The sequence below is a fragment of the Hyperolius riggenbachi genome, chromosome 5, assembly GCF_040937935.1.
Source record: "Hyperolius riggenbachi isolate aHypRig1 chromosome 5, aHypRig1.pri, whole genome shotgun sequence".
Classification (NCBI taxonomy): domain Eukaryota; kingdom Metazoa; phylum Chordata; class Amphibia; order Anura; family Hyperoliidae; genus Hyperolius; species Hyperolius riggenbachi.
Genome location: NC_090650.1, coordinates 182,386,378 through 182,412,277, shown reverse-complemented (window position 1 = coordinate 182,412,277; position 25,900 = coordinate 182,386,378). Strand labels below are relative to the sequence as shown.

Genomic DNA, 25,900 nt, shown 5'->3' with positions numbered 1-25,900 from the left:
GTCTTGGACGCTCTCGCGAAAGAACCTTTCCACCCAGCACATAACAGCACGATCTGGCATACAACCCTAAAAACTGTTTTCTTGGTGGCCATTTCGTCAGCCAGACGAGTCTCAGAATTACAGGCGTTAGGGGCTAAGGAGCCGTATATGTGCCTATACCCGGACAGAGTGATTTTAAGACCAATCCAGGAGTTCATACCTAAGGTGGCATCCATCTTCCACCTAAATCAGGACTGGACTTTACCCTCTTTCCAGATGGAGGACAGTAACGAGAGTCACCCTTTAGATGTAGTACAGGCCTTAAGGACCTATCTGCAGATTACCTCAGAATTTAGACAGACAGACAGATTGTGGGTAGTCCCTTCAGGATACAGAAAGGGACAGGCCGCTTCTGCAAGAACTATAGCCTCCTGGCTAATAAAGACCATTCAGGCAGCATATAGAGCTCTTAACCAAGAGCCTCCACAGCAGATTGTGGTGCACTCCACTCGCAGCATGGCTACTTCTTGGGCTACATATAACAGAGTACCAGCAGAGAAGATCTGCCAAGCTGCAAACTGGTCCAGCATACACACTTTCATGCACCATTATAGGGTTGATTTATCAACCCAAAGCTCAATTGTATTTGGTAAAACTGTCCTGTCTGGAAATTGAAATGTAATAAAATTAGAGTGTTTGCAGTGACATTTCCCTCCCTTCATTGTTTTTTCCTAGTTAACTCCCACGTGTGAGGACATGGAAGTATTGGGAAAACAGAAAATTGTTACTTACCTATCGGTAATTTTCTTTTCCCGATGCTTACATGTCATCACACGACCCCCCCGTTCGTGTGAGTTTTTCGGTGAGCTGAGGCTTACATAGACTGGGAAGGGGGCGGTAACACCTGAAATTTATAATTATGAGGTCCTATGGGGTAGAGTGGGCAGGACATCTACCCACGTGTGATGACATGTAAGCATCAGGAAAAGAAAATTACCGATAGGTAAGTAACAATTTTCTGTTATCTGGAGGTGTGTGACCAACTTAATATTTTTATTTAGTGGCATATGACAACTTGCTGAATGATCATTCATGAGGCATGTAACTATTTGATTATTTTATCTAAAGTTTTTTTTCTGGGCACACCCACTCTTTGTGAATGACACGGCTACTTATTTCATGTACATTTGGGTCTGCCCATGATGCATCATGACCATGCCTATGTTCCAGTGCATGGCCACACCCCCATTTTTTTTGCTGTGGTGCGCCGCATATAACCATCACCCTAGCCAGTGAAGCCAGCATCTGCATGACCTCCCTGCTGCCCTCACTGCTGCAAAATTTACAAAATACTTGAGTGTGAGAGCTCCAAATTCAGGGCGTGTGGGCCCCACGCTGAAACTTCCCTGGTGGGCCCTTAGTGGCCCAGTCCGATCCTGCCCTCATCTGTAACTAATCACCACTTTAATTTGATCTCTCAGCTGAGTCAGCTCAGGAATCTCCTCTGCAACGGCAGAGTAGCTAATTTTTAACTACTTAAGGACCAAGCTGATTGAAATCTACGCCAATTTGGTGGTTACCTGGCTGGCAGGGCATAGATTTCAATCAGCCGCCATTGCGCGCATCCATTGCTCCCGCCGATCTCGCCGCTGAATCCAGACGTCTCTCGCCGCAGCTCACTTGCTCTACCTGTCTCTGTGACGGCAGAGCCCTGTGAGTGGGTCAGGAGCCAATTTCATTGGCTCCTGGCCCTGTCTTTCAATGTAAGCAACTCTCATTGGCTTACATTGAAAGACAGGGTCAGGAGCCAATGAAAGTGGCTCTTGACCGGCTCACAGGAACTCTGCCATCATAGAAACGGCAGAGTGGGTGGCCCAGGAGGATCCCAATGTGTGGTGGTGACGGCGATTGCGTCGGGTATGTGCGGTGTTCCGCCGTTTCTTGTACCAGCAGTCTCTGGTCCTTAAGGGGGCAGAGACCGCTGGTACTTAAGTGGTCAAACACAGGGTGTTAACCCTATGTTCTCATCCATGAAATCAGGAAGAAGACACGCTGAAGATTTATTGCAGGATTTCTATCAGATAAGTTAAACCTCCCAGTTTCCTCTTATAAAACATGCTTGCTGAGGTTGGTGGGAGGATTTGCTTTTGAGTAGTCATAAGAAGTTATTGATTAGACGCAAAAAAGTTTCTCACTAAAATGGAAAAAATCAACTGAGCCCCCTCTTACTTTTTGTATGGAGCTAGTTAACTCTTTCCTCCCTCTGTATAAGTTGACCTGGTTTACCAGGGGTTCGGGTTCCAAATTCTACAGTCTGGCATCCTTACATAGTTACATAGTTATTTGGGTTGAAAAAAGACATACGTCCATTGAGTTCAACCAGAGAACAAAGTTCAACACCAGCCTGCTACCTCACATATCCCTGTTGATCCAGAGGAAGGCGAGAAACCCTTACAAGGAATGGTCCAATTAGCCCTAAAAGGGAAAAAAAATCCTTCCCGACTCCAGATGGCAATCAGATAAAATCCTTGGATCAACATCATTAGGCATTACCTAGTAATTGTAGCTATGGATGTCTTTCAACACAACGAAAGCATCTAAGCCCCCTTTAAATGCAGGTATAGAGTTTGCCATAACTACTTCATGTGGCAATGCATTCCACATCTTAATCACTCTTACTTTAAAGAACCCTTTCCTAAATAAATGGCTAAAACATTTTTCCTCCATGTGCAGATCATGTCCTCTAGTCCTTTCAGAAGGTCTAGGGACAAAAAGCTCACCCACCAAGCTTTTATATTGCCCTCTGATGTATATATACACGTTAATTAGATCCCCTCTAAGGTGTCTTTTCTCTAGACCAGTGCTGTCCAACTTTATGGGGATGGAGGGCCATTTTTTTTTCAGAGCCGCAGACCCCCCCCCCCCCCCCCCCCCGGAAAAAAATTGCAATTGAAGGACAATTAGATTGGCAGCACTTTTCACAAAATGCAATTTAAAATAATGGTGAAGTACACGCGCCAGAAAACACGAGGGTTCCGTTGTGCGTAGCGCACCACGCCAGAAAATGGGTGTGGCCATTGACCAGAATGCGGGTGTGGCCACGGATGGAGACAAATTTACATGAACTTAGCAATGTGGGACATTAGATTAGGACAGTGGTGGTGAACCTTTTGGAGGCCGAGTGTCCAAACTGCAACCCAAATGTCACTTATCTATCGCAAAGTGGCAACAGTAATTTAAACTACATACAAAAGTTTTAACTCATACATGAACATTATGGAAAATCCAAGTTGAAAATAAACTGTGAAGATAAACAATTTCATCCATCCTACTCCTGAAAAATGTGGGTTTTTTTTAGAACCTCCCAGTTTTATTTTCCGTTTTAAAAAGCTAAAAAAGTAGGTTTAATGCTATTGTCTCATGATGACGATTCAGCTTTTTCATAGTCTCACAGTTCGCAATCATGTGACCCCCAACAAGACAAATTCAGCAATCATGAGGCCCCCAACAAGACACATTCAGCAATCATGATGCCCCCAACAAGACAAATTTAGCAATCATGAGGCCCCCAAAAAATCATGAGGCCCCCAACAAGACACATTCAGCAATCATGATGCCCCCAACAAGACAAATTTAGCAATCATGAGGCCCCCAAAAAATCATGAGGCCCCCAACAAGACACATTCAGCAATCTTGAGGCCCCCAACAAGACAAATTCAGCAATCGTGATGCCCCCAACAAATCATGAGGCCCCCAACAAGACAAATTCAGCAATCATGAGGCCCCCAACACGACAAATTCAGCAGTCATGAGGCACATAAATAGACAGCATTTCACATAAATAAGCAGAATGCCCCTTTAATATGGTAGACACCTCTCACCTGGCTTCTAAATTCTCCTCTACTGGCTGCTGTGCCTGGCAATAGTGTTTTGGGCCAGATTGGGGATGATATGTGGGCTGAAATGCCAGGTGACAGGTGTCCCCCCAGTTAGGTAGTGACATGTGCCCCCCCCCCAGCTAGATAGTGACAGGTGTCCCCCCCAGCTAGATAGTGACAGGCCCCCCCCCAGCTAGATAGTGACAGGTGTGCCCCCCCAGCTAGATAGTGACAGGTGCCCTCCCAGCTAGTGACAGGTGTCCCCCCAGCTAGATAGTGACAGGTGCCCTCCCAGCTAGTGACAGGTGTCCCCCCAGCTAGATAGTGACAGGTGCCCCCCGCCAGCTAGATAGTGACAGGAGCTCCGCCAGTTAGATAGTGACAGGAGCCCCCCCCAGTTAGATAGTGACAGGTGTCCCCCCAGCTAGATAGTGACAGGTGTCCCCCCAGCTAGATAGTGACAGGTGCCCCCCAGCTAGATAGTGACAGGAGCCCCCCCAGTTAGATAGTGACAGGAGCCCCCCCAGCTAGATAGTGACAGGTGTCCCCCCAGCTAGATAGTGACATGAGCCCCCCCAGCTAGATAGTGACAGGAGCCCCCCCAGCTAGATAGTGACAGGTGTCCCCCCAGCTAGATAGTGACAGGTGTCCCCCCAGCTAGATAGTGACAGGTGCCCCCCTAGTTAGATAGTGACAGGAGCCCCCCCAGTTAGATAGTGACAGGAGCCCCCCCCCAGTTAGATAGTGACAGCAGCCCCCCCAGCTAGATAGTGACAGGTGCCCCCCCAGTTAGATAGTGACAGGTGCCCCCACTTAGATAGTGACAGGAGCCCCCCCCAGCTAGATAGACGACAGGTGCCCCCCAGCTAGATAGTGACAGGTGCCCCCCTAGTTAGATAGTGACAGGAGCCCCCCCCCCAGTTAGATAGTGACAGGAGCCCCCCCCCCCCCCAGTTAGATAGTGACAGGACCCCGCCCAGCTAGATAGTGACAGGTGCCTCCCACTTAGATAGTGACAGGAGCCCCCCCAGCTAGATAGTGACAGGTGCCCCCACCAGTAGCGAGCCCGTTACCTCTCTCTCCTGTGTTCCCGCTGCCACTGCCGTTGCCCCACAGCTCAGACCTCACAGATCGCGGCGACTGAAGCAAGCACAGCGCGCGCATGACACCCGCGCGGCAGAACGTCACATGCGGAAGTGACGAATGATTCACTTCCGCATGTGACGTACTCCGTGTGGGTACCATGCACACTCTGTTTACCTCAGTCACCGCGATCTGTGAGGTCTGAGCTGTGGGGCAGCGGCAGCGGGGACACAGGAGAGGCCACACAAGAGGGAGCAGGCATGGCGCCCATAGCGCAAGCCATGCCTGCATCCCAGGGAGACGAGCGGGCCGCAGCAGGTGGCCTGGCGGGCCGGATGCGGCCCGCGGGCCGCCAGTTGGACAGCACTGCTCTAGACTAAATAAACCCAGTTTATCTAACCTTTCTTGGTGTGTGAGACCTTCCATCCCACGTATCAATTTTTAATCGCTCGTCTCTGCACCTGCTCCTTGTTTTTCTTTTGCTCGGAAAGACAATACAAAGATATATGTACTGTATATATTTTGCATGCACCCAAGAGTCTGTGCCTTTCAATATTTCATTGGCTGACATGGTGCATGCAAAGATTTGTATGGTAATGTAAATTGGGATTTTGGTGTCCGCTTTTCTTTTTATTTCTTTTGGTTATTCACCATCTTGGCACCCATTTTTCTCGTTGTATTAGTATATTCTGGGGTTTTATCCCCAGGCACCAGGACAGTGAGACCACGTTTAGGGTGACTGTGGCTTTGCCATATAAAGATTTTTTACGTGATTGACATGTTGCAGATATTGTTCAGCAGGTGGCAGAGGAGTGCATCAGGGGCAGGGAGACGAGGTGAGATACGAATCATTAATTCAGGCTTTAAGAGACTTGAAAGGCTTTATGAACAGAAATTGAGGATCTGGTGGAATATTAAATACAATAGAGATTATCTAAATGAAGAAAAGGTCCCAACAGTGACTTCGAATACAGATCTCTCCTTATAAGCAAAACCTATCAGAGAGTTTCAAAAAGAGATGGGAGGAAAACTTTGAGACATATTCCAAGGTTAGCCTCGCCTTATTACAAGAATTAGAGGAGGAAGATCTAAAGGTGATTGATGTAAAAGTTAAGGAGACCTTGAAATCCTTGGAGTCAGTTAAAAATCACCCACTTTTCACTACAAAAAGTGAGAAACTAAAGACACATATAGAAAACTACAATAGAGATATAGTTACCCGAAGAGACAACAAATTGGAGAAAGACAAGGCTGCTTATAATTTGGGTACGCATATAGGTGGAACAAAAGACCACCTGGCTATAAGGGCCAGAAACCTCAGACACCAGCTCCCCTGGAGGCTTCACCCAGGAATACTGGTAGTTCCAGTGCTGCAGAGGAATCAGTTTCCTCACTTAGTGGTCAAAGCTCACTATCACAATCGTTGGCTAGCTTGACCTCAATTAATATGCACCCAAACACTAGATCACAAATATCTGAAACCAAGAAAGATAGTAATTCTAATAAAAAGAAATCCCCCAAACAAGAAGGACCCATTCATAAATATTTATCAGGATGTGTCTCGGAAGAAATCGGGGAGGAGATGTTTGGAGCCGTTGGAGGCTCTGGTGCCTCTTCCTCTGTTTCAACATCTTGGCCAACAACATTCTTAATTTAGGGGATACGTAGGTGATAGAGACTCAAAAAATTGGAATAAAAAAATTGGAGAGAATAAAAAATTGGAGCTAATAGGTCGTCCTCCACCCTTGGATAGAACTGTACATTCTATGCAGGTAATCAATATTGCAAATGCGACCCTTACTCCAGGCCTTGAGACCCTCCTTATGAAGGGCCTCAGCTTCTGTCCTAATTGCACTCTAGACTTTTTTGAATTTGTTAAAGATTCACATATTTTTGGTAATTTGGTATTGAAAAGACTGCATAAGAGAGGAAGAAGACCCTCTAGATGGGGTGATTAAAGACGGGAAGGAATGGACGAACAAGGACCATCTTTGCCCTTATGACATTAATTGAATGAGGGAGGTTGGAAAACAGCTGATGGCGAGGATGAACTGAGCTCTGCTTGTCCCTCTAAACATGCATTTAAGAGAAGATCTATCTCTTTTCCGCCTCTCTCTCTTTGTCCTGGGATTCGGACCTTTGTGAACCTAGTAGAAAAAGACATACGTTAGCTGTGGCTGGAACCCAGCTCGACATCGAACTTGAATTCTCAGGAGAAGAGTATATTACTAGAATTTCAGACCAATGAAAATCTCATTGTTAAGCCCTCCGACAAGGGGGAAATGTGGTAATAACGACGGTTGAACAATACAGCTATTTGTGCCACAAAATCCTAGGCCAAAGGGAATGTTATCGAAGGGTCCGTCCAGGGTTGTGGAGAACCAGGGGGCACTTTTTAAGTTCATTGATGAGGCTGTGCAGTCAGGAATTATTAACTTACACGTAGCCAAATTTCTCAAGGTGGCTAATCCGATCACTCCTACCTTTTATGCATTACCCGAAATTCATAAAAATTTACAGAAGCCTCCAGGATGTCTGATTGTGTCGGGATGCGGTGCTCTGACTGAAAAGATTAGTATGTATGTGGACCATTTTTTGCAACCACATATCCACAGACTTCCATCATATGTGAAAGATACCTCACACCTTCTAAATATTTCGGAAGGTCTTCAGGTGCCTCCTGGCTCTCAACTTGTAACCCTGGAAGTAGAGGCTTTATATTTCAGTATTCCTCAGGAGAAATTCCTGTCTGAACTGGAGGAACGTCAGTATGAACATAACAGTTTCTTTTGAGGCTATTGTCATTCATTTTGGAGAACAATGTTTTTGTCTTCGATGGGTCCCACTACCTCCAGGTACAGGGCGCACATGTGCCCTGTCGTTTGCGAACCTGTACCTGGGGGAGTGGGAATGCCAAATCTTCGGATGTGACTCCTTGATCGTGTACCTGTGCCACATTGTGTTGTGGCACAGGTACATAGACAATATTTTGTTTTTTTGGACCGGTGGGCAGGACCTCTTGGATGAGTTTGTACTGAAATTGAATAGTAATAACTAAATTCTTAAGTTCACGATGGGCTGCGACTTTATATATTTTCTTTTTTGGACCTAAGGATCAATTTAAACACAGATGGCTTTATAACAACCCAATTGTACCGTAAGGAAATGGCGACCAATTCCTTTCTCAGAGCTGATAGTCTGCTCATACAATTCATGGCATTCCTATTGGACAGTATCTTAGAGTCCGTCGTAATTGTTCTAAAGATGCAGGCTTTGAAAAAGAAGCAAAACTTCTGAGAGAACGGTTCTTAGAAAGAGGTTACAAGGAGAGATGGCTTAAAAAAGCCTATAAGCAAGCTAAAAAAAACTACATGTAACGATCTTTTGGGTTGTTTCTATCAAGTACAGTCGAAAACAAAGAATAATGCTAACAATGACAATAAGGAAGTATGCCTTATTATGTGATACTGTGATCAAGAGGCCCAATTATAAGATATTGAGATGCCATTGGAATGTGTTATGCAGTGATCCGCGTCCAAAGTTTTTCTTCGGCCCGAGATTTTGTGTCTGCTAGACCACAGATAACCTTTTGACGGACAAAAACTTTGATTCGATGACATCTAGTCACTTCAGTCGAAAATCGAGAACTAAACACTGTTCTGTGGTTGGCACATATAGTTGTGGTGGCTGTGCTTATTGTAGGTTTTTGACCGTGGGCTCTGAGGTGGCACTCCCCAATATTGGACGCATGTGGAAATTGCGGCATTTCATGAACTGCAATACAAGCTGTGTCATATACCTTATGACATGCAGATGTGGATGTTTCTACATCGGTAAGACTCATTGAGCATTTAAAGAACCAATCAAGGAGCATGTCGGTGATATTGGGGGTGCAATTTCAGATCCCCCATTTCTAGACACATTAATCTGGTTCATATCCCAGCTATGTAAAATTTGTGGACTTGGACAGAATACATTAACATGTGAGGGGTGGGGATATTGCCAAACAACTTCTACAATTAGAACTGGGATGGATCTTGACCCTGGATGCAACTAAGCGCATGGGGTTAAATGATGCAGTCCAATATGGGGCTTTTCTGCCCTTCTAGATTCCTTCTTCCTTTGTGCTCTGTAAGGGCTTTCTGATAGCCATCTGTGTGGACCTTTGCACTCCCACTGTTTTCATGTCTTCTTGACATCATAAATTATGGTATCATCAATTATTTTTGTATTTTGGCTATCTTTCTGCTGAAGCTACTTTTGCCTTATATTTTTGATCCCTATTCAGAGTGCGCCCTTCCTCTCTTATTTTGAGGATGACGCACTGTGTATAAGTGAAATTATGGATATATATTGCACGTCTTAATCTTTTCTAGATGGTGACATATTTATTATTACGGAATATATTGTGTATAATCCTGAAATAATTGTATTTATGCGCCGCTTGGCCGAATCCTGCCGTCTCCTTTTTGGGCACAGGCAGTGAAGCAGGGAAGACTTCCTGTTTGCACTGTACTGTGGAACGCATGACGCGTGCATGCTTCTCATCAATTGGTGGTTGAAGCGCCCTCTGACGTGAATATCCAGCCACACTTTGCGGTGGGTTGTGCTCGCACAGAGGAGGTGGGCGGAGCCAAGCACCACTATTAGGAGCCCTTGTAGGCTATTCATGAATAGATTCCATCTTGTATACATAACAGTCTCCGAAGAGGCCGTTATGGTAATGGCAAAACATGTCAGATAAGGTGGATTGAGCCACCACGCCAGACCCATGTGACAACCTGATTTGAAAATAACCCAGTTCACCTACCGGTTTGGTAAATATGACATGCATCCAATCATGACTCAGCTTTGAGATGACAGTTGTGCTGCTTCTGTTGAACTGTGCTGCTTGTGTGAACTGTACCAGTGCTTGGCAGGCTGTTTCACTAACAAGCTTTACGTATAGCCAAAATAGTGTGATCCCCGGTCTCAAGTTGCCATCATTCAATATACAAGTTACTCAACCTTATAAGTTATTACAACTATCTTGTTTGAAGACTGTGGCTTAAGTGGGTCACTATTGTGCAATATATACACACTTTTAGGACTGCGATTGGGTCCGATCATAAACTACAGTCTGCAGTCATCTCCATCAGTTCTTACTTTGTGATTGGGACCAAGATCAGTAATATGCATCAGTTGTAATTACCAATAAAAAGACTCAGTACAGGCCTATGGCCAGCCTTCTCGATGCTTTCCATCTAATCTATGCAATGTAGCAGCTGCTTTGCAATCTTTCATTTTTTAGAAAAGTGAACTGGTTTCTTATAAAGGACTGCAGACTGTGGGTTTTTCATTATCGGCTATTGAGTGGCTTTTTTAGATTAGATGTAGTCTGTGATGTGCGAATAAGTTTTATCTATTCCAATCCATTTTGACAGTTTTTCTATTTAATAAAGTAATTTTGCATGCACCCAAGAGCCTATGTGCATGATTTGCAGTTCATTGTATTTCATTTTTAGTTAAATTTTATACAACATTACAATATATTGCAAGTAGTTACTGCATCCACAGTTCATACAGTGGGATGCGAAAGTTTGGGCAACCTTGTTAATTGTCATGATTTTCCTGTATTAATCGTTGATTGTTACGATAAAAAATGTCAATTAAATATATCATATAGGAGTCATACAAAGTGATATTTGAGAAGTGAAATTAAGTTTATTGGATTTACAGAAAGTGTGCAATATTTGTTTAAACAAAATTAGGTAGATACAAAAATTTGGGCACCACAAAAAAGAAATGAAATCAATATTTAGTAGATCCTCCTTTTGCAGAAATTACAGCCTCTAAACACTTCCTATAGGTTCCAATGAGAGTCTGGATTCTGGTTGAAGGTATTTTGGACCATTCCTCTTTATAAAATATTTCTAATTCATTCAGGCTTGATGGCTTCCGAGCATGGATAGCTCTCTTTACCTCACACCACAGATTTTCAATTAGATCCAGGTCTGAGGACTGAGATGGCCATTCCAGAACGTTGTACTTATTCCACTGCATGAATTCCTTAGTGGATTTTGAGCAGTGTTTAGGGTCATTGTCTTTTTGAAAGATCCAGTCCCTGTGCAGCTTCAGCTTTGTCACCGATACCTGAACATTGGTCTCCAGAACCTGCAGATACTGAGTGAAATCCATGTGTCCCTAAACTTTGACAAGATTCCCAGTCCCTGCACTCGCCACACAGCCCCACAGCATGATGGAACCACCACCATATTTTACTATAGGTAGCAGGGTTTTTTCTTGGAATGCTGTGTTTTTCCTCCATGCATAACGCCCCTTGATATGCCCAAATAACAAAATTTTAGTCCACAGCACCTTATTCCAAAATGAAGCTGGCTTGTTCAAATGTGCTTTAGCATACCTCAAGTGGCTCTGTTTGTGCTGTGGGCAGAGAAAAGGCTTCCTCTGCATCACTCTCGCATACAGCATCTCCTTGTGTAAGGTACGCCAAATGGTTGAACGATGCACAGTGACTCCATCTGCAGCAAGATGATGTTGTAGATCTTTGGTGCTGGTCTTTGGGTTGACTCTGACTGTTCTCACCATTCGTCACTTCTGTTTATCTGAGATTTTTCTTGGTCTGCCACTTCAAGCCTTAACTTGAACTGAGCCTGTGGTCTTCCATTTCCTCAATATGTTCCTAACTATGTAAACAGACAGCTGAAATCTCTGAGACAGCTTTCTGTATCATTCCCCTAAACCATGATGGTGAACAATCTTTGTCTTCAGAGAAAATTAAAAGAGCAGGGAAACTTTTACAATTGACCCCCTTAAATATTCTTTCTCATAATTGGATTCACCTGTGTATGTAGGTCAGGAGTCACTGAGCTTACCAAGCCAATTTGAGCTCCAATAATTAGTTCTAAAGTTTTTGGAATCAATAAAATGACAAATTTATGCACCTGCCTAATTTAATTTAAACAATTATTGCACACTTTCTGTAAATCCAATAAACTTCATTTCACTTCTCAAATATCACTGTGTGTCTCTTATATTATATATTTAACTGACATTTTTTATCGTAACAACCAACGATTTATACAGTAAAATAATGTTGATTAACAAGGTTGCCCAAACTTTCGCATCCCACTGTATGTCCTGAGGATGGCTGCATGGTGCCTGATGTTCCTTAATTAATAAAAAATAATCTTGACAACAAAAAGATTGCTGCACAATATAAAAAACTGCTCCGATACGACCACTATTAACCAGGAATTTACATGAAATGGCATAATTAACATGCGCTTCCAAACATAGTGCAAACAGACTGATACAGGCTACTTTTTTCAAGGTCCAAAAGAATTATAGTTTAAAGCATGATTTGCAACTTACCTAGATCTGGCACCATTAGCCATACTCTCCAATGTCACAACCATATTATGGCAACTGAAAGTGCTACATTTGTATTCTAGTTGTTTTGCAATACTAGTAAAGTTCTTGTTTAATCTCAACACTTATATTGAAATATAATAACATACCTTCCTCCTGTGTTTACAGAATCAGTATTGCTTTGCAAGGAAGAATTCTGCAGTTCTGTCATGAAGAATACCGAGCTTGTTTCATTACAGCTGTCAGAAGGCAAATCCCTTTTTTGGAGGCTTTCACTGCAATTCTGCTGGTCTAAGCCAAGAACATATATATTGTAGAGATTTATTTTTTGTAAAACAAAGCATAGACTCCAAATACAGTAGTTAAAAATTATAAATAAAGATTAAAGCACACCTGAAGTGACATGTGACAAATTAGATAAATACAATAAATAAATACAATAGTATTGTATAATAATTATACAGAAAAAAGTTGTGCGCTCCAACCATAAGTAATAATAGTAGTGATAATGTTGTTAATCAGTCTCACCAGGAGACACTTCTTATTTGTGAATCTAGATCGCTAAATACCAGAAGGCGCTTTGTGCGGCTCCCCAGATGAATATATTACATGTAAGTTAGTATAGCACTCAACAGATATAATCACATATAGACTCCTAGAGGCAACAAAATTAAAATAAAATAAAAAATAAAAATAAACATAGGTCCATTTCACAATTCAGGAACAGTCCTATAATATTTTCTGTTCGCATAAGCTTCACTCAGATAGTACACCTCCTCAGATCCACTTTAGTATCTTTAAAACATATACGCTCACCAGAAAATGCAGCTGACCCAGTTTAATCAGCATGTACACCTGTGGCCTAGCCAGCAAATCTCTTCACTCTTCAATATGTGATCTCCACAGCTCAAGCATGCAAAGTTGAGAAAGTGCGGACAAAAAGAGAAAAACAATAGCGTAATACTGCTTGATATGGGCAGCACGGTGGCGTAGTGGTTAGCTCTCTCGCCTTGCAGCGCTGGGTCCCTGGTTCGAATCCCAGCCAGGGCACTATCTGCAAAGAGTTTGTATGTTCTCTCCGTGTCTGCGTGGGTTTCCTCCGGGCACTCCGGTTTCCTCCCACCTTCCAAAAACATACGGATAAGTTAATTGGCTCCCCCTAAAATTGGCCCTAGATTACAGTACGTACACTACATAATATAGACATATGGCAATGGTAGGGATTAGATTGTGAGCTCCTTTGAGGGACAGTTAGTGACAAGATATATATATATACACTGTACAGCGCTGCGTAATATGTCGGCGCTATATAAATACTAAATAATAATAATATCCTCCACATCACCAGTGTGAACCAAACCGGTATCTACATTACACCCAGTGCGTTCACATGCAGGTATTTCAAACCTCTCACCGTATGCAGTGGCTGACCCGGCACAGACCAGCAAACTCGCTCAGCATGGGGCTTTCAACAGCCTCTCCCCAGTTTGTGAGGTTCTAAAAAGACTGAAAGGCGCTAACATAGCGTAACTCTGTCTTTATTGTAAAAAATGTAAAATTTCAGTGCACTCACAATGTTTGTAGTTAAAATGTGCATATCAGTATCCACACAGCATGCCCCTGATGAGTCATCACGACGAAACTAGTTGGTCGGAGCCTAAGCAGCGGTGGAGACGCAGAGTGGCCGTGTGGATACTGATATGCGCATTTCAACTACAAACATTGTGAGTGCACTGAAATTTTAAAATGTTTACAATAAAGACAGAGTTACGCTATGTTAGCACCTTTCAGTCTTTTTAGAACCTCACTAACTGGGGAGAGGCTGTTGAAAGCCCCATGCTGAGCGAGTTTGCTGGCCTGTGCTGGGTCAGCCACTGCATACGGTGAGAGGCTTGAAATACCTGCATGTGAATGCACTGGGTGTAATGTGGATACCTGTTTGGTTCACACTGGTGATGTGGAGGATATAAGCAATATCAAGCAGTATTACGCTATTGTTTTTCTCTTTTTGTCCGCACTTTCTCAATTTTGCATGCATGAGCTGTGGAGATCACATATTGAAGAGTGAAGAGATTTGCTGGCTAGGCCACAGGTGTACATGCTGATTAAACTGGGTCAGCTGCATTTTCTGGTGAGCGTATATGTTTTAAAGATACTAAAGTGGATCTGAGGAGGTGTACCATCTGAATGAAGCTTATGTGAACAGAAAATATTATAGGACTGTTCCTGAATTGTGAAATGGACCTATGTTTATTTTTATTTTTTTATTTTATTTTAATTTTGTTACCTGTAGGAGTCTATATGTGATTATATCTGTTGAGCGCTATACTAACTTACATGTTAAGTATTGTATAATACCATTACTAAGAAACTGACTGAAGTCCCTGCTTTCCAGTATAGTAAGTGTTAAAGGACAACAGAAGTCAGAGGGATAAGGAGGCTGCCATATTTATCTCTTTTTAAACATTGCACATTGCCTGGCTGCCTTGCTGATCCGTTTTTAGCCATAGAACCTGAACAAACATGCAGATCAGTTGTTTGACTGGATGAGCTGCATGCTTATTTCAGGTGGGTAATTTAGACACTACTGATGCATGAAAGGTAACAAGATGTCAGGCAAATTGAAATGTTTAGGGAAACAACTATGGCAGCCTCCATATCCCTCTCACTTCAAGTGTCCTTTCAAATACCAGAGTTGTTATATAGACAAATAAATAAAAGCCAAAAGAGTTTTATCTGACCGAGAAAAGGCTGCTGAGGTCTGATGGCCCATACTCACGGGCGAGAAATGTGGCCTGTCGCCAGCACACGTGAGCGAGTGGGCGACAGGCCGGCGACAGCTTCTCACCAGGTCCCTCCGCGTACACACGCGGAAGAGGGACCAGCGGCAAGGCGGAAGCTGTCGCTGACGTTCCTCCTCCCCCCGCCGGAAGCTCCATGTACCTACATGGAGGTTGCTGTCGCTAGTCCGCGTACTCACGCGGACTAGCGACAGTTGCGGCGGGGGGGCAGCGGCGACTGTCGCCATGCGATTGAAAGTTTCAATCGCATGGCGACATGAGCGGCGGGCGACAGTTCGGGGTGCGCGCGTGTGCGGCGGCCCATACTCACGGGCGACCTGTCGCCGCAACACGCGCGCGCCGCGTGTTGCGGCGACAAATGTCACTCGTGAGTATGGGCCATGAGTCCTGGAAAGTTCAAAGGCTAATTACAGTTTATTTGTTTTGAAGATTTGTCAGGGCTGATGTTTAGGGATGAGTAAGCACAGATTCCTGCGAAGCAAAACTGTATCCACTCAAGGAGAAGGGAGTGTGTTAATTTACCAGTACGGTGGGATGCAAAAGTTCGGGCAACCTTGTTAATCGTCATGATTTTCCTGTATAAATCGTTGGTTGTTACGATAAAAAATGTCAGTTAAATATATCATATAGGAGACACACACAGTGATATTTGAGAAGTGAAATTAAGTTTATTGGATTTACAGAAAGTGTGCAATAATTGTTAAAATACAATTAGGCAGGTGCATAAATTTGGGCACTGTTGTCATTTTATTTATTCCTAAACCTTTAGAACTAATTATTGGAACTCAAATTGGCTTGGTAAGCTCAGTGACCCCTGACACACATACACAGTTGAATCTCATTATGACAAAGAGTATTTAAGGGGGTCAGTTGTACGTTTCCCTCCTCTTTTAATTTTCTCTGAAGAGTAGCAACATGGAGGTCTCAAAACAACTCTCAAAGGACCTGAAGACAAAGATTGTTCACCATCATGGTTTAGGGCAGGGGTCTGCAACCTTTAAGAATGAAAGAGCCACTTGGACCCGTTTCCGAAAAGAGAAAAAAAACTGGGAGCCGCAAAACCATTATAAAACAGATATGTCCCCAATATGCACAAATCGTTAGCAGATATGTCCCCAATATGCACAAATCGTTAGCAGATATGTCCCCAATATGCACAAATCGTTAGCAGATATGACCCCAATATGCACAAATCGTTAGCAGATATGTCCCCAATATGCAGATATAACCCCAATAAGCACAAATCGTTAGCAGATATGTCCCCAATATGCACAAATCGTTAGCAGATATGTCCCCAATATGCACAAATCGTTAGCAGATATGAGCCCAATATGCAGATATGACCCCAATATGCACAAATCGTTAGCAGATATGTCCCCAATATACAGATATAACCCCAATAAGCACAAATCGTTAGCAGATATGTCCCCAATATGCACAAATCGTTAGCAGATATGACCCCAATATGCAGATATGACCCCCAATATGCACAAATCGTTAGCAGATATGTCCCCAATATGCAGATATGACCCCAATATGCACAAATCGTTAGCAGATATGTCCCCAATATGCAGATATGACCCCCAATATGCACAAATCGTTACCAGATATGTCCCCAATATGCAGAAATGACCCCCAATATGCACAAATCGTTAGCAGATATGACCCCAATATGCAGATATGACCCCCAATATGCACAAATCGTTAGCAGATATGACCCCAATATGCAGCACAAATCATTAGCAAATATGACCCCAATATGCACAAATCCTTCAGCAGAAATGACCCCAATATGCACAAATCCTTCAGCAGAAATGACCCCAATATGCACAAATCCTTCAGCAGAAATGACCCCAATATGCACAAATTTTTCAGCAGATCTGAAAAGAAAACCCCATTTACTCACCTAGTAAGAAGACCTCCTGTCACGATCTCCTCCTGTCCCGACCTCCGGTCCCGACCTCCTTGTGGCGCGCAACTCCCTCGGCTCCTCTTCCTTCCCGACGTCACGTCCTGCCTGCACTACACTGCAGGGCTACGGGAAAATGGCCGCCCGAAGCCCTGCACTGGTCCGGCGGCCTCTCTGATAGGCTGCCGGCCAGCGGCAGCACACGTGACGTCACACGCGCAAACGTCACACGCGCGCAGCAACCACTGACACCCACTACCGGTGTAGTGTCAGAATGGGCAGCCCTGCAGCACCGGAGCCGGGACTGAGCCGCGGCAAAGGGGAAAAAGAGCCGCTTGCGGCTCCGGAGCCGCGGGTTGCCGACCCCTGGTTTAGGGGAAGGATACTGAAAGCTGTCTCAGAGATTTCAGCTGTCTGTTTCCACAGTTAGGAACATATTGAGGAAATGGAAGACCACAGGCTCAGTTCAAGTTAAGGCTTGAAGTGGCAGAACAAGAAAAATCTCGGATAAACAGAAGCGACGAATGGTGAGAACAGTCAGAGTCAACCCACAGACCAGCACCAAAGACCATCATTTATGGTCATCGTTTAAGCATTAGGCACACTTTACACAAGGAGATGCTGTATGCGAGAGTGATGCAGAGAAAGCCTTTCCTCCACCCACAGCACAACAGAGCCTCTTGAGGTGTGCTAAAGCACATTTGGATAAGCCAGCTTCCTTTTTGAACTAAAATTGAGTTATTTGGGCATAACAAGGGGCGTTATGCATGGAGGAAAAACACAGCATTCCAAGAAAAAACCCTGCTACCTACAGTAAAATATGGTGGTGGTTCCATCATGCTGTGGGGCTGTGTGGCCAGTGAAGGGACTGGGAATCTTGTCAAAGTTGAGGGACGCATGGATTCCACTCAGTATCAGCAGATTCTGGAGATCAATGTCCAGGAATCAGTGACAAAGTTGAAGCTGCGCCTGTGCTGGATCTATCAACAAGACAACGACCCTAAACACTGCTCAAAATCCACTAAGGCATTCATGCAGAGGAACAAGTACAACATTCTGGAATGGCCATCTCAGTCCCCACACCTGAATATAATTGAAAATCTGTGATGTGAGTTAAAGAGAGCTGCTCATGCTCGGAAGCCATCAAACCTGAATGAACTAGAGATGTTTTGTAAAGAGGAATGGTTCAAAATACCTTCAACCAGAATCAAGACTGTCATTGGAACCTACAGAAAGTGTTTAGAGGCTATAATTTCTGCAAAAGGATGATCTACTAAATATTGATTTCATTTCTTTTTTGTGGTGCCCAAATTTATACACCTGCCTAATTTTGTTTAAACAAGTATTGCACACTTTCTGTAAATCCAATAAACTTCATTTCACTTCTCAAATATCACTCTGTGTGTCTCCTATATGATATATTTAACTGACATGTTTTTATTGTAACAACCTATGATTTATAAAGGAAAATCATAATGATTAACAAGGTTGACCAAACTTTTGCATCCCACTGTACATAAAACTGGGGTTCTGTTATACTCAGACATATCTTTAACAATCTACTGTAGTAAATAATTTTGATCACATTGTACCATACTAGATGTGACTTTTGGAGACTTAGCAGGGTGGATCTAGCAGGGTGGATCACTCCTGGTATTGTGTGGGAAGATTATTACTTATCTTATTCTAATGTACAGTTTAATGCTCTGCATTAGATTATCTTGATTTGTTCAATTTGTTCTCTGTAATGTAAGGCCAAGTTCACACTGCAAGCGGTGCCGTCCGAATTTCGGCAACGCGTGCAGGAGGCCGACACGCAAGACATCAGACAGTGCATAGACTGCACTGTCTGATGTTCACACTGCATGTGTTCCGGACCAGTGCAGTCCGGTAAAGCATGCTGCACGCATTTTTTTCACAAAACGCGTGGCTGACCCATTCACTTCAGTGAATGGGATAAGCCACGCAATGCATTGAAACGCAGATGGCGTGCATTCGTACGCGTTGCGTTCCGTACGTACGGCCATCCGCGTTTCATGATGTGAACGTAGCCTTAACACATTACTGTTTATGTGAGATATGTCATTAAATTGACTTTTATTCATTCAAAATCCCAATAAAAAATATTGGAACAGGTATAGAACTTTGGATTTTCCTACAGACTGTGACAGTTTGTGAAGGATATGAATAATTTTGGACTGGACACTTTGGGCCTGATTCACAAAGCGGTGCAAACTTTTCCGCTGACTTTTTCGCACGCAAAGTGCCGCGATTCGCGTGATCGCGGACTTTTGCGCGTGCAATTTGCCGCAAATTGCTCACGCAAAAGTCCGCGATCGCGCGAATCGTGGCACTTTGCGCGCGCAAAAGTCCGCGAAAAAGTTTGCACCGCTTTGTGAATCAGGCCCTTTATGTTCAAATGTAAATAAAAGCTGAGAAATGTTTTTTTTTTTCCCACTTGATGCCTCCTGTACATCGTCTTATCTTTTGGGACACACCTATGTCATTTCCCGTCAAAAAATTACTTGCTGGTTGAATAAAAGTAACTTTAAGACAAAATTTGCCAGGGGTATGAATAATTATGAGCATCACTATATATACAGTATATGCACCTGCTCAGATAACCTGATAGTTCAAAAAACGATTTGTAGAATGTACCAGCTAAAAATAAGTATGAATTGTGTGTGTCATCATAAAATCCCCTAAAAGACTCCATCTTGGAATCTATTATACTGAGGCCTAGCTGAAAGAGAGACTACTTTCCACTGTGATTCTAGATTCTAAGAGAGGTAATATGCAATATTCTTGGTGGTTTATTGACAATAGCTTATATAGATGTTAAAGACTTGTCAGTTCACACTTCAGCAGTTTAAAGTTTTTAGACTTTTGTATGTCATTTTTATATACCAGTCAGTAAGCATTACTATTTAAATGCAATTAAAATGCAATCAGAATCATTTATTTTGCCAAGCAGGGCCGGCCTTAGGTTTCACAGCGCCCTGAGCGTAACCAGATTTTGGTGCCCCCCCCCCATTCATCCTCTTTGCGTGTGAGCGCACCACACACATACACTAATGGGGGAGGGGGGCTTAGTGCCAGTGTAGGTGCCAGGATTCTGGAAGCAGGAGAGAAGGACCCGTCTTCACTCAGGATATTGTCACAGGGCTGAGTGGCGCACGTGCTGCGCGCTTCTCTGCAGCAGCCTGAGGCTCAGCGTGCCTCCGTCCATCCTGATTCCTGACGTATAGCTATGAGTCCCCCCAGTATCGGTAGCCAGGCATAGGTGACCCAGTAAAGGTAGCCAGCTATAGAATCCCCCCAGTATAGGTTAGCCAGTTAGGGGCCCCCAGTATAGGTTAGCCAGGTAGGTGCCCCCAGTATAGGTATCCAGTATACTTGCCCCAGTATAGGTTAGGTAGACATTTGTCCCAGCTATAGGTTAGATAGGTAGGTGCCTCCAGTACAGGTTAGATAGGTAGGTACCTGCAATATAGGTTAGATAGGTAGCTGCCCCAGTATAGATTAGATAGGTAGATGCCCCCAGTATAGGTTAGATAGGTAGCTGCCCCCAGTATAGATTAGATAGGTAGCTGCCCCCAGTATAGGTTAGATTAGTAGGTGCCCCCAGTATAGGTTAGATAGGTAGGTGCCCCCAGTATAGATTAAATAGGTAGCTGCCCCCAGTATAGGTTAGATAGGTAGCTGCCCCCAGTATAGGTTAGATAGGTATGTGCCCCCAGTATAGATTAGATAGGTAGGTACCCCCCAGTATAGATTAGATAGGTAGGTGCCCCCCAGTATAGATTAGATAGGTAGCTGCCCCAGTATAGGTTAGATAGGTAGCTGCCCCCAGTATAGGTTAGATAGGTAGCTGCCCCCAGTATAGGTTAGATAGGTAGCTGCCCCCAGTATAGGTTATATAGGTAGCTGCCCCCAGTATAGGTTAGATAGGTAGGTGTCCCCAGTATAGGTTAGATAGGTAGGTGCCCCCAGTATAGGTTAGATAGGTAGGTGCCCCCAGTATAGATTAAATAGGTAGCTGCCCCCAGTATAGGTTAGATAGGTAGCTGCCCCAGTATAGGTTAGATAGGTATGTGCCCCCAGTATAGATTAGATAGGTAGGTACCCCCCAGTATAGATTAGATAGGTAGGTGCCCCCCAGTATAGATTAGATAGGTAGCTGCCCCAGTATAGGTTAGATAGGTAGCTGCCCCCAGTATAGGTTAGATAGGTAGCTGCCCCCAGTATAGGTTATATAGGTAGCTGCCCCCAGTATAGGTTAGATAGGTAGGTGTCCCCAGTATAGGTTAGATAGGTAGGTGCCCCCAGTATAGAATAGATAGGTAGATGCCCCCCAGTATAGATTAGATAGGTAGGTGCCCCCAGTATAGATTAGATAGGTAGCTGCCCCCAGTATAGATTAGATAGGTAGCTGCCCCCAGTATAGGTTAAATAGGTAGGTGCCCCCAGTATAGGTTAGATAGGTAGGTGCCCCCAGTATAGATTAGATAGGTAGATGCCCCCCAGTATAGATTAGATAGGTAGGTGCCCCCAGTATAGATTAGATAGGTAACTGCCCCCAGTGTAGATTAGATAGGTAGCTGCTTCCCAGTATAGGTTAGATAGGTAGCTGCCCCCAATATAGGTTAGATAGGTAGCTGCCCCCAGCATACGTTAGATAGGTAGGTGCCCCCAGTATAGGTTAGATAGGTAGCTGCCTCCAGTATAGATTAGATAGGTAGCTGCCCCCCAGTATAGGTAGGTGCCCCCTGTATTGGCTAGATAGGTAGCGTCCCCAGTATAGGTTAGATAGGTATCTGCCCCCCAGTATAGGTTAGATAGGTAGGTGCCCCCAGTATTGGCTAGATAGGTAGCTGCCCCCAGTATAGATTAGATAGGTAGGTAGGTAGTTAGGTGCCCCCCTCCTCCCCTCATAGTGGAGGGGGAGCCGCGGGGAGGGCAGCCCGACCTCTCCCTCCCTTCCTCTCCGGGCCACCCTCCGTGCTCCCCCCTCCGATGCAGACTGCAGCAGAGATAACAACTCACCTCCCTGGTTCCGATCGCCGGCGCCTCTCACTTGCCGCTGGTCTACTCTCTTCTACATAGTTACTGATACACACTAAACTTCCTGTTAAGCAGGAAGTTTAGTGTGTATCAGTGACTATGTATGTAGAAGAGACCAGCGGCAAGTGAGAGGCGCCGGCGATCGGAACCAGGGAGGTGAGTTGCTATCTCTGCTCTGCTGCAATCTGCATCCGAGGGGGGAGCACGGAGGGTGGCCCGGAGAGGAAGGGAGGGAGAGGTCGGGCTGCCCTCCCCGCGCTGCGGCTTCCCCCTCCATCACGGCGGCCGCACGGACATGTTTGCCCCCCATCACCCCCAGCAGCGCCAGCGGTACCAGGGGGCGGAGCGGGAGGACCCAGCCGGGGCCGCAGCGGCAGCCTCCATTATAAAACATGCAGCCAGGGGACAGGAGCGCCCCCTGGAAGCCGGCGCCCTGAGCGATCGCACCGGTCGCTCAGGTCAAAGGCCGGCCCTGTTGACAAGCATGACTGGGTCATGCCCGGAGTTGGATTTGGCACATACGTAGCTTAGCACATTATATTTACAGACTACAATGCAAGACAATAAGATAATAGCACATTAAGACAAAAACCGTAACCCACCGTGGGCACTAAACACTAAAAGAGGTGGTGACACAGTAAGATGCAGTTCAGTTTCAGTTCCTCACAGAAAGATACACCTTATCAGCAACTGGTGAACCCTAGGGGGAGGGGACCCTGGTGGAGTGGGGGTACATGGCTGTAGTTGAAGAGGAGTTTAAAGTGTACCAGAGATAAAACACCCTCACGTATTTTACCATATATATCAGTGGGAACATTAGAGAAAACACCTACCCTGCTCTCTGTTTCATCCTTCACTGCTCAGCCTGCTTGTTAAAAGCCCTAATAAAATTCCGAGTGAGCATTCAGTCTGGCTTTGCTCAGTAATCGTTATAGCTGAGTCTGTCTTCTCTGTCTTTTCAAGCCCAAGCCTGCCCCCTTCTGGTTCTGCATTCCTGTTCTGTATACTTGCAGAATCACAGAGAGCTGTGATGAGATGGGAGGAGCTGCTGGTGCCGAGGAAGGAGCTATGCCTGTATCTGCTAATGTAAGGGTATATTGAAAAAAAAAATTTTTTATCTATATTTGTTAGTCATAAGAGGTTTTTAGATAAACCAGGTATAGTATTTATTTAGTAAAATCTATCGGGTGATATATTTAGTGTGTGCCAAAGCATTCATCTCTGGTTTCCTTTAAGAGGTTGACAGCAGAGGGGAAGAAGGAGTTCCTGAGCCTTTCAGTATTGGTGGTAATAACCCGAAACCTCCGGCCTGATGGAAGCCTACTAAAGTAGTGGTGGCCTGGTGAGAGGTTTCCCAATGATTCTCTCTGCTAATCTGATAACCCTCTAAAGTTTACATCTATCACTGGCAGAGGAGCCAGCGTACCAGACCAGAAAGGATGAGCAGAGGACCGATTCAGTGGTGGCAGTGTAGAATCTTGTCAGAATCTCTTGCGCCATACCGAACTTCTTTAGCTGGTGGAGGAAGAAGAGCCTCTTCTGGGCTTTTACCAGGGAGGAGCTGGTATTGGCCTTCCAGCTCAAGTCATTGGAGATGGTAGTGCCCAAGAGGCGAACACAGGGAACTCTTGCCACCTCAGTGCCATCAATGTGTATTGGAGGTGGTGTGGGGGCATGCTTTCTAAAATCTATGGTCATCTCTACAGTTTTGGCCGTATTGAGGACCAAGCTCTGCCTTCCCCTCCTGTATATAAAGCGGCAGCCATGATGAAAAGCTCCTTCCTTGCTAGACTGTGGCACTGAGAGGATCATCTCCAGGCCATTTGTTGCTTCAGCAAGCGTGTTTTTTTTGTCAAAAACATAGCGTTTTTACTCCTAACAGTGCTCTTATACTGTGGTACAGGGCTGCCCAATAGGTCGATCGCGATCTACCGGTAGATCGCGACCGCCTGCAGAGCGTCTTGTTACATTCTGAAGCTGTGCAGCTGCGGCTGTCAGATTTTGCTGCCATCGCAGCATCTTTGAGGAGAGGGGAGGCATGGCTGAAGGCATACCTCCCAACATTTTAACGTCACAAAACGGGACACAGGCCACACCCCCTAACCACACCCCCAACACGCCCTAGCCACGCCCACCATTAAAACAATATTTGTATTTTATTATTAATTTTACTACCGAAGAGGGGGGGGGGGGGGTGAGGGTGCCCGTGGGTGGGGAGGAGGGGGGGAAAAAACCTGATCGAGGCACCAGCCGCGGGGGATCCCGTATGCTATTTGGGATGGGTGGCCGCTATTTCTCACTCTTAATGTGCCCCCCAGTGTCCCCCCTGCAGAGATAAATGCGCAGCAGCGGAGAGGGCTGTCATTAATCTTACCATTGCCTCTCGGACTACCGGGACCTCATCTGGTCTTCTCGACTTCCGGCTTCCTGTGACGTCACAGGAAGCCGGAAGCCTAGAAGAGCCAGATGCCGGTAGTCGGAGAGGCAATGGTAAGATTAATGACAGCCTGCTCCGCTGCTGCGCATTTATCTCTGCAGGGGGGACACTGGGGGGCACATTAGGAGGGAGGGAGGGAGAAATAGTGTCCACCCATCCCAAATAGCATACGGGATCCCCTGCGGCTGGTGCCTCGATCAGGTTTTTACCCCCTTGCCCAGCGGCCGGGACACAAGGGGGGGTAGCGCGGGATGGCGGGAGGGGCCCCCCAAATCGGGACCGTCCCGATGAAAACGGGACGGTTGGGGCCACTGGCTGATGCAGAGGCATGGCTGAAATCGAAAAAGGAGCAAATGAGTAGACAGCATCTCCTCCCCTCTAGGCTGCCTGTGATGAGATGTGTATACAGTTTCCTCCCCACCAGGCTGCCTGTGAGGCTGTGAGATTTGCAGAGTATCTTCCCCCCTCCAGACGTCTCCTACAGGGCTGATCGGAACAGCTGAATTCCGATTTTGTCGAAATTCTGTGTACCGCATGCGAAAACCAAATTTCGTGTTACGAATTTTCGTCTTCTGGGTGCATTTCTATTGAAGTCAATAGTGCCAACTTCTGCGGTTAATTGTAAAGCCCCCTTACATGCTATCATCACCAAATTTGGCATGTATATTAAGCCGATGAGTAGGAACATGTCTTTTGTGAAAAGACCTTATAGTTTTTGAGCAAATCGATTTCAAAGTTTCATAGGAAAAATGGTTTCTAAACTTTGTAAAATGACACTGCTGCAGTACAGGTTACTGCATTCCGAGTTCTGTATACATATTGTATACATTTCATGAAAACAAACAGCCTGGGGTCCCCCCTCCCAAGCCTCCTTAACCCCTTGTCTCCCATGCAGGCTGGGATAGCCAGAATGTGGAGCCCCGGCCACGTGGGGCTTCGCACCCTGAGCTATACCAGCCCACATGGTCCATGGTATGGGGGGGCTCTGGAGGAGAGGGGCGGCCAACCTCCCCCTCTCCCCCAGAGCCCTTGTCCAATCCATGGATAAGGGGCTCTTCCCCACCTCCGGTGCCCCAGGAGGAGGTGGGGCCGCCGACGTCCTGGGTGGTTCATGGTGCCATCCGGGGTTCCCCTTTAACAAGCGGACCCCAGAAGCCGCCCCCTCCCCAGGAGAAATGAGTATAGGGGTACACGGTACCCCTTACCCATTTCAGCAGAGTTAAAAAAAGAAATAAAAACACGACAACGAAAAAAGTCCTTTATTGTTCTAAAATAACCAGGGATACTTACCTTGCAATAATCCTACGCCAGTATCCTCAGGAGTGGTCCCACGCCAGTATCCTCTTAGGACATCCCACCACCCTCCCACACTGATGAA

General features: G+C 45.2%; 1 protein-coding gene across 6 annotated transcripts in view; it reads right to left on the bottom strand.

Annotated features, from left to right (window-relative positions):
• LOC137518508 (tensin-3-like) overlaps positions 1 to 25,900 on the bottom strand; it is an 841,402-nt gene that overhangs the window by 397,803 nt on the left and 417,699 nt on the right. For all 6 annotated transcript variants that reach the window (XM_068236462.1, XM_068236464.1, XM_068236463.1 and 3 more), the window contains one exon: positions 12,461 to 12,602. In XM_068236462.1, the coding sequence (XP_068092563.1) occupies positions 12,461 to 12,602 (142 nt within the window). The remainder of the gene's footprint in view (positions 1 to 12,460; positions 12,603 to 25,900) is intronic.